The sequence below is a fragment of the Amblyomma mixtum genome, chromosome 2 (genome assembly GCF_055824585.1).
Source record: "Amblyomma mixtum isolate Tamu chromosome 2, ASM5582458v1, whole genome shotgun sequence".
Classification (NCBI taxonomy): domain Eukaryota; kingdom Metazoa; phylum Arthropoda; class Arachnida; order Ixodida; family Ixodidae; genus Amblyomma; species Amblyomma mixtum.
This window is the reverse complement of record NC_143013.1, coordinates 303,673,484-303,682,495: the sequence shown is the minus strand read 5'-3', so window position 1 is coordinate 303,682,495 and position 9,012 is coordinate 303,673,484. Positions and strand designations below refer to the sequence as shown.

General features: G+C 50.2%; 1 protein-coding gene across 2 annotated transcripts in view; it reads left to right on the top strand.

The window, feature by feature from the left end:
- The first annotated feature begins 743 nt into the window (after window positions 1–743).
- The window catches only part of fuss (SKI family transcriptional corepressor fussel), a 58,460-nt gene continuing 50,191 nt past the window's right edge, over window positions 744–9,012 (top strand). For both annotated transcript variants that reach the window (XM_089570185.1, XM_089570184.1), the window contains exon 1: window positions 744–1,671. In XM_089570185.1, the coding sequence (XP_089426311.1) occupies window positions 1,585–1,671 (87 nt within the window). In that variant the 5' untranslated portion in view covers window positions 744–1,584. The remainder of the gene's footprint in view (window positions 1,672–9,012) is intronic.

Here is a 9,012-nt window from a genome sequence, read left to right as displayed (position 1 = left end):
AGAATTCCACCACAACAAGGCTTTTATTTTTATTTTCCTCCGGCCAGCAGCACAAAGGACTATCCATGCAACCGTGCCGTCTCCCTTGTCTCTAATGCTAAGCGAACCGATCGACAGGTTTTATCAAACACGCTGCTTATCTGCCTTTTACCGGCCAGGGAGCTTCGACGAACTCATCAAATTGCTTGCCGAGTGAAACGGAGCGGGCAAGAGCGCCCAGAACCGCCGCGGCTGGGCTCCCTCGCGACCGACCATAATTACTTCATTGCACTTCATTAAAGATGTTTAGCGTGCGCTTTAAAACAAGTGCGCGGAAGAAAATCGAAGCCGCCCTAATCGAAACCCGAGCGCCGCGGCTAAATATATCTCCGAGCCTCGTCGCCGGGCGATTGATGCGCCTGATCGCGCTTCCGAGGAGAAAACCGCGCGGCGCCGCAGGAGAAACAAGCGCCATTTCCGAAGAAACGAGGAAAACGCGGGAAAGGTAAGGGACAAAAACGCGCGGAAAGTTGCGCGCGCGCGCGGGAGCGCGCTCGGGGCCTCGAACCGCCACCAGTCGGATCGTCGGAAAACGTGACGTTGCCACGCCTCCCGACCAATGGGAACGGCGCGAAGGGAGCACCGGTAACCACCCCTGGCTTTCCTTCCCCCCGCCGCGCCACCTGTCCGCTGAGGATCGAAGCGGAGCACTCCGCAGCGAGGCGTGGCGATGGCGCGCGCGCGCAGAAGCCGCCCCCACTCGACTGGCGGAAAACGCGCTTCGCGCTCGCCGCCGCTTCGCCAGATCGGGCCGCGCACACGTACGCACGTCGCTGGGCGAGTGGCGGCTGTCAGCGCGGCTGCAGCAGGCCACGTGACCTCCACGCGCTTCCTGGTGCGTGAGGAGGACGTCGGCCGTGTCCCGCCACGTCCTCAGGTTGAAGGCTGCAAGTCGATGGAAGCATCCTCCTGGAAGACGCCCGCGCATTTCCAACGCCTCCAGCTCTAGAACCCGAATAGTGAAGTGTGGAACAGAAAGTGGATGAACGACTTGACCAATGCAAGCGACGGCGCTGTTATCGGTAGCATCCGAAGACTCTGCTGACTTTACTTTGTCACATACGAGAACCTTCTGCATTGTGATGCTGCCACATTAGGCATTGCAAGGGCACGTCACACACACAGGGAGGGGAAGAAAAAACTTCGGTGTAAGCGCTTTGGGAGCAAAAAGTTCGGTGCGATTGGGCGAACCGTTCTTGTTTAGACAACTGGAGTGCATAGTCCACGTTCTACTAGTATCGGACGCCCGAGGACACGGACATCGCCTTCAAGCACCGCGTCGTAGTGTGTACTGTTCCTGTACTGGAACTTGTCGCCTCGTTCAACAGAACAGTCGCTCTTCGACGGGCCACATCTCAGCAGAATGCTCTGACCGCGTCTTCACCTCGTGTTGCTGGTGCTCCGGCAGTTCTTGGTTCGTCACCTTCCCTCATGGCCTGCACAGTTCACTCCGGCCTGCACCGACTGCGCGTCCAGGCAAACCGGGGACGCTGAGCCGCTGCTGCAGCTGCACTTACAGCGTCGTCCTTCGGTGCCCAGGCCGCCATGAGCGCAGTTTCCAGTGCCGCCCTCCAGCAACAGCAGCGCTGCGCGGCGGACATGAGCGCCCAAGCGGCCCAGGTCGTCACGTCCGTGAGTAACATGCACTCTTAGCTGCTTCTCTTGTTTTCTGCACATGTCACACAGAACAGTATACTTCGTCAGCCAGTGAAGGTAACGTACTGCAAACCGAAGCGCAGTTCCTGGCCACTAAAGAACTTATGCTACGCATGTATAAAGTCGGGCAGCCTACTCACTTTTAATGGCGGAAACTATGTTCGACATCCTGGTGCACAGTATATAGCTAACATGTTAACAGCGAAGAGCACATGTTCCTCCTGTGAGAGTGTCGTGACGAACGGCTTCCCTAAACGTTGCCTTCCCTTACGTTTGCCTTCTCTTTCTTTTTAGTTTGCCTTTGTGACACAACATGCAGGAAGAAAAATGGTACGCATTAAACCATCACATGCGGTCGTGCTCACTTCTGAAAAAATCCGTTGTCCAGAATGCAAAATTAGGGAGGACGTCGTGAAGCGCTCCCATCCGGTGTATTTGCTTTTCTCCGGCTTGCTGGATTTTTTTTTTTCTAAGATATAGAAGACCAATCGTCAGCGCGCTTTGCGCTACAGCTCGATAGCGCACCATAAGACAAAGGCGCAGGTTCTCGTTCATATTCATACTTCTCGTTGTCTTTATGTATTTGAAGCCGACCTCCGAAAGCCTTCGATGCGCGCCTTCGTCCCGTCAAGTCTTCCACAATGAGCAGTCGACAGGCTGAAATGATTTGTAGTCGCCATGGGTTTGACGACGTGCGTTTTTCTAGAGTGTCTTGTAGATGGTGCGTGCACACATACGCTGCTTGCATGCAACCGTCGCCATGGGCTCGTGATATAATACCACTCGGGATGGAGGAACGGTGCTGCTTTCTAATGATCTTCTCCTGTACCCGTCCACCTTCTCTAGTGTAAATAAGTCGCCGGCGACAATTCAGTCAACACTTTGTATACAGGTCCTTGTCGCGGCCGAGACACTCACTCCTTGACTGCAGCCTTTCGAGAGTCCTACAACACAGCTTAAGTTGAGCAGGTGAAGCTAAAAACAAAATCGAATGCGCCTTGGAGCGTCATGTGGCGCTGCGCATGCTGCCCATGCGCATGTGAAGCGATGGTATGTGATCGCTGCAGCGAGAGAAAAGAGCAAGTAACGCACGTGAAGTCTCCAGCACAGCGCGTTCCATGGAGTACTCCGCCGAAGCAGCACTGACATATAGGTGTCTTAACAGACAGATAACCCAGCTCCTTTCTTCGCCTTCGGCAAGCCACACCGATGACTGTGTATGTATGTGCTGGAATTCTGTTTTGGAAGGCTCCTCCGTTGATTGGTCACAGACAGCCAAAGCATTGAGCGGCAAATGGCATCCAGATATGAAGAAGGGGCGCGTTTTGAGCACGTTTGTGAAACGGAATATTAGAGATTACGCTAGCATCGAGCAGTCTAAAGCCGGAGACATTTCCTTGGCGACTTTAAGGCAAGCGCAATACAACAGATTCAAAGGACCCGTATGGTATCAATCGACCGATACCACTAGATCAACCGACAATCCAGCAACAACATTGGATTTTTTAGGACGAGCATATTTTTCGCCCAGTGAGCAGCGAAAATCAAAATTGAGCCTCCTGAAAAACTAAGGAGCCCCTCTGATGCGGCAAGGAGAGTCCATGGTATCCCACTGCAGTCAAGTTGCGCGAAGTACGAGAGCGACAGCAAGGCATTCAAGCGAGAGTTATATATGACACGCTTCTCATGGTTGGAGAGTGTTGTTCTTCTGCCCTTTGTTGTCCCTGTCGAAAATATTGCATTGGAAGCGAGCCCTGAATACTCCAAATGGTATTTTCGTAATTGGGAGGAGCAGAATCTATAAAAGGACAGTGTCGAAGGACGGTGACTATATATGCCTCAGCAGTTCAATTCGAGCACGGGTCAGTACCAGTACCGTAGGCTTCCTTCGGGGAAATTAAAGGAAACTGATAAGGATAATCAGTATATGCGTGCAATTCAGTGATGTCTATTCAAATTAAAGATTTGGGAGGACCACCTTTTAAACTGGTACCTCCGACGATTCACCTGTATACAGAGGCGATTCCTAACAAGAGGAGCCAGGCAGACTGGAGAAACAGTGGAGATTTACTCTTGTTACTTCAAATCGTATCGAAAAGTGAAGTTAATGTGCATAAATAAAAATAAAATGGCCAAGTAAGGAATGGCAATTTCTGTGTAAAATATGTGAATGAATAAAATCAGGACGAGACACTGTCTGCAATACGCGATGTGAAGCTTTCAATACGAAGGTTTAGAGTTCATTGTTAGGCGCTTATGGCAGACGAAAGGCCAGACGATCGTTAATGTTTCGCCTACGAAAGGTACCCTTGATTGTGCTGTGCAAAAAATTTTTGTCGCAGTTTAAGTTCACAAATATCAACCACGAGAAAGGCAGTTTTTAAGTCCTGGATTCACGCTCAAAGCTGCATTAAACAAATCTATGAAAAGTGAATGGTAAAGTAATCCCGCAGACCCTCAAAAGGAACACGTTCCTGAAAGTTCATACTTCTGTAGCGTGAAACATTGAGTAAATTTTGTCGCTTTCCATGGCTGGAAATACTTGTACAGCTCTGAATGAAACTTGTTCTCTTGGACAGAAATGTTACATGTATCCTACGGTGGGTCAGAAACGCATCTTATATTTCTGGTGACGTTCAAGAGCGTGTTGACGAGCGTGACGTTGCATGCACAAAAGCTTGTTTCTGAACTGTCAGCTATATGCTTTTTACTTTCCAGTGGCATGACATAGCAAACGACAGCAATGGACGATCATGCTGCTTTCCAAATATATTTAGAGATTCAGAATAATACACGAATCAGGACACAGGGGTGGACACAAGAGAGCGCACGGCAAGAGAGCATTAACGATTTCCCCATCCAAGCAGTGGCGCTTGTGTGCTCAAAGACTCTTGGCTTAGTCGACTTATTTACGAAACCAAATGACAGCAAGAAGGCAAGTTTGGTTGTTGCGGAAATTTAGAAATAAAATAAATACAGGTCTTTGGGCCTAGTTTGCGTTGTGGATGCTTTTGATGCAGCTCACAACAATATATATGACACACTCACTCGCGGTGAAGTTTGAATCGACAGTGCCTTTATGTGTACAGCAACGGAAAGCGGACATATATACGCATTTGACCATGGGCGTCCGGAGGGGGGGGCAAGGGGGGGCGGTTGCACCCCCCTGGAAAATCACTCACTCGAACCGTGAGTGATGGCCGCACGCCAGGGGCGGTGGTGCGCTCAGTCAAAAGGGTAAAAGCAGCCCCGCATGGTCACATCTGCGAAATGCCGCGTCCGGGCGTGCGTCGTTCCGCCGTTTTCAAACCACGCCATCGTTAGCTCTACTGAAGGGCGACCTGTTCCAGACATACAGCGGCACCGGCGAGCATGTGTTTCGAGCCGCCTTGAGATGGGTGTCTGTTTCTTTGATCTCTAGAGAGATAGCGACACGGAGGCAGACAGTGCACGGGGCATCTTGTTTTCGCCTATCGTTACGCCGGTCACCGATGAATTCTTAAGGAGGGAAGGACAAATCAGCCGTGTCCACCCCCGCTTTGTCGGGCTGCTCAGGGGCAAGCGGGCGATGAGTTGGCGCCGCCGCCGCTCGCTGTCTCCTCCGATCCACGGGTAGCGCAGTTCGGTAGAAGCGCCGCTTTCAGAATCTCCGGCAAAGGGGATTAGCTGCATTTGTTCACGGCGACGCAGTCTCCCGAGGCGCCCCCACACCAGCGTTCTTTGCGTCTTCTGCGAAAACCAGCGCCTTTGGTCAACGCAGCCCGATGGCGCCTGCCTGGCTCGCCTGTCACCTCTGGCTGGGCCTCAAATCACAACAGCGCCCATGTACTGTGCGTGTCAGTGCATGGTAAAGAGACCCAGGTGGTCGACATTAGCCGGAACTCTGTACTACTCCATCCCTCATAGCCTGAGTCGTTTTGGGGATCTGAACCCCACAAAAACACAAAAACAAATTTTCCGACCGGAGTGACGAGTGTCCCTTCCCCTCGGAAGTTGCGCGGCGTTCCTTTCACCCCCAAAGTGCGCATTCGGGGATACTGCGGCAAGTAAGCCCTCGCACGTGTGCGCGCCTCTGTGTTTGTGCTTGGGTGTTTTTAGTGGCCGGTTGTCAGCGAAGCTGAGAACAACCAAGACAGCGGACGAGAAAACGACGAGCAGCGAGCAGTGTGTGTGGGGTTGCTCGACTGTGCGGATGCGCAAGCAAGATGGAGCGAGGTGTATGAAGCTGCGAGCGTGCATTTATCTTGTAAATAAGTTTTCGTTGTATATATAGTCATCTTTTGTTTTCAACGTACGCGTTCAACAGTTTTTCCAATCAATGTGTATGATGAGTGTGCACCGAGAGCGTGTAATGAAGCACAGAAGTGAATTTATCACACGTGTAATTACGCAATTCGCCCAGAAAAATCCGAGGCGCCTACAGTTGCTGTTCAAGGAAGACTGACTGAGTGACTGTAGTTGCGTGTTTGCGAACATATTGTGCTGTGTGCTGGTCATCAATCCGGGTGAGTCGAGAACCCGTATGCAGGAAGACTGAGCACTCTTCTCCACGAAGTGATATAGCATCTTTTTGCATTTTTTATTAATTTTAGTTGTTTCTTCGTTGATAAACTCCAATGTACCTCTCCTAGCCGCGCTTTAATTTGCTGTTTGTAATTTTTCTTTCATGTGTGCATTTTGTTTAATTTTTATTTATATATAAATAAATAAATTTACTTCGCAAATAGCGCCTTTTTGCTACGAACATACCCCCCCCCCCCCGGGGCACCAACGGGGCCCCCCCCTGCAAAAAATTCTGCGGACGCCCTTGCATTTGACGTCAAGCAGGTAAGCCAAGATGTGGCATGCATGGTGCTCCAAATGAGCGAAACAGTTATCGCATCTGTAAGCTCATTACCTGCTCTCTCGAACCACTCTAACCAACTCCCCCTACAGGATGGCGAAATGCTGTGCATGTATTCTTAGTAGATATTCTCGTGTGGGCGGTGGCGAAAAATCGAAAGGGAGATGAACGCAAACTGTTTATAGGGCGTACTTGTACCCTTAAACTTGGCGACAGCGATACTGAGACTGGTGGGTGTTTACGAACACGGAACCCTGCAGTCCAGTTTTCGAGCGCACAGTATGCGGACACGCAGCGAAGCAAGAAACTTAACTGCTCTCACAACACACAGGAAACAAACGTGCGTGGTGGTTGTGGATGGAGACTTTTTACGCGAAAAAAAAAATGAAACATTATAATTTAGTTGCATACACAAAAACGCATTACAAAGAAAGGCTACCTCACAGGACTCTAAAAGAAGGAAATGATACAGCAGCTGGCGTTACAAGGTCAATTCGGGGTCAGCACGAAGGCGGTCTTTGTTCAGCAGCGAGGTAGCCGCTCGGTGGCAACCATGATGATGATAGAGGCTATAGCTCAGCACCTAGAATGCAGCTGAACGAGGCATATGTAGAAGAAAAGCATTGCTGAGGAGCTGAGGGTTGCTTTGGCAGCAGAAAAACGACATGCATAGCCGGAGTCCTGTTACAAAGATCTCGTTGAATGGATACTGTGGAACGTAAAACCGGTCCCTGTGGCCCAACACCTATAGTCGCTTGCCCCGATAAGAGGTTGGTGAAGGACGCTTACTTTCATGATTGCGACATCAACTTGCTCTGATTTCGGTCCTGCATGGTCCACTGCCAACTCTTTCAACACGAGATTCAACACCCGGCCGCTGGCCTGTGACTTCTCAGTCATACGTGAAAAGCTAATTTTAGAAAAACAACTTTTCATTTCATGAGACATAGTGTGGATAAACAGGCTGTGACTCCACCGGTACGCAGCGGAAAAAGGAAACACGACACACCAGTAAAATTTGCCTCAAGCAATAACAGTTCGATGCAACCGTATGAAAGTCAAAGAAGAGAAACTGTAGTTGCAGACAGAAATTAAGCAGCTGGTGATAAGATTCAATGGAGAAGACCCAAGTAATCAACTATTAGATGAAGACATTGTCTGACTAAGACATTCAGGATATGAGCTGCAAAGCATGATCAATGAGTTAGACAGGCAGAGCAGAAAAGTGGGTCTAAAAGTTAACATGCAGACAACTAAAGTAATGTTTAACAGTGTCGCAAGGAAACAGAAGTTCACAACTGGTCGCGAGGTGCTGGAACTGGTAGGGGAATATGTCTACTCAGGGCAGGTAGTGACCACTGATCCTGTTCATGAGAGGAAAACAGCAAGAATAAGAATGGGGTGGAGCGCAAATGGCAGGTTCTCTCAGATCATGAATGGCAGTTTGCCAATATCCCTCAAGAGGAAAGTATACAACAGCTGTATCTTACCGGTACTCACCTATGGGGCAGAAACGTGGAGGCTAACAAAGAGGGTTCAGCTTAAGTTAAGGACAACGTAGCTAGCTATGGAAAGAAAATTGATAGGTGTAACGTTAGGAGACGTGAAGCGGGCAGAGTGGGTGATGGAGCAAACTTCAGTTAATGACATCCTAGTTAAAATCAAGAGGAAGAAATTGGCTTGGGCAGGGCATGTAATGCGAAGGCATGATTACCGCTGGTTCCTAAGGGAAACAGAATGGATTCCAAGAGAAGGCAAGTGTAGCAGGGGATGGTAGAAAGTTAGGTGGACGGACGAGATGAAGTCTGTGGGGATACGGTGGCCGCATCTGGCAAATGACAGGGTTAATTGGCGAGACATGTGAGAGGCCTTTGCCCTGGAGTGGGCGTAGTCAGGCTGACGATGACAATTACGATGATGAGAAATTAATGAACAGTGCATATCCAACATGTAACGACTGTGAATATATTTGTGGCCGGATTAGGAAGACAGTACATAGGCAAACAATGGGCGAGAAGTAGTGGGTATAGTGCGCGCATGACAAGCAATATACAGGTATTCCCTTACCCTTCCCACACCATGTACCTTTGCTTGCGTTGCCTGGACATATATACAGAGCAGCACAGCGTTTGCCCACAGAGAAACGGGGGAAACAGGCGGCGGTGTGGCTCATGTTTATTCAAGCAACATTCGCCGCAGGCGTTCACGCTACAAACGCCGCTCGCGAATCTTGGCAGTCAGCCGAGCGTGCAACACCGCGCAGGGCTGTTAGTGTGCTTGCGTCGCGTGCGCGTATGCGCGCAAGCGACGCATTTCAATCTGGTTCTCGGCGCCGCTACCATATACACGCCGCTGCCATATATAAACCGCTGGACAACACCACTAAAAGCCGCAGGGCGCGAGTCCTAGAGGGCGCCTCAACTTCGGATAGTGCTGCACCGTTTTTACGCTCCCCGGACGCGGCTGTTGTGTGG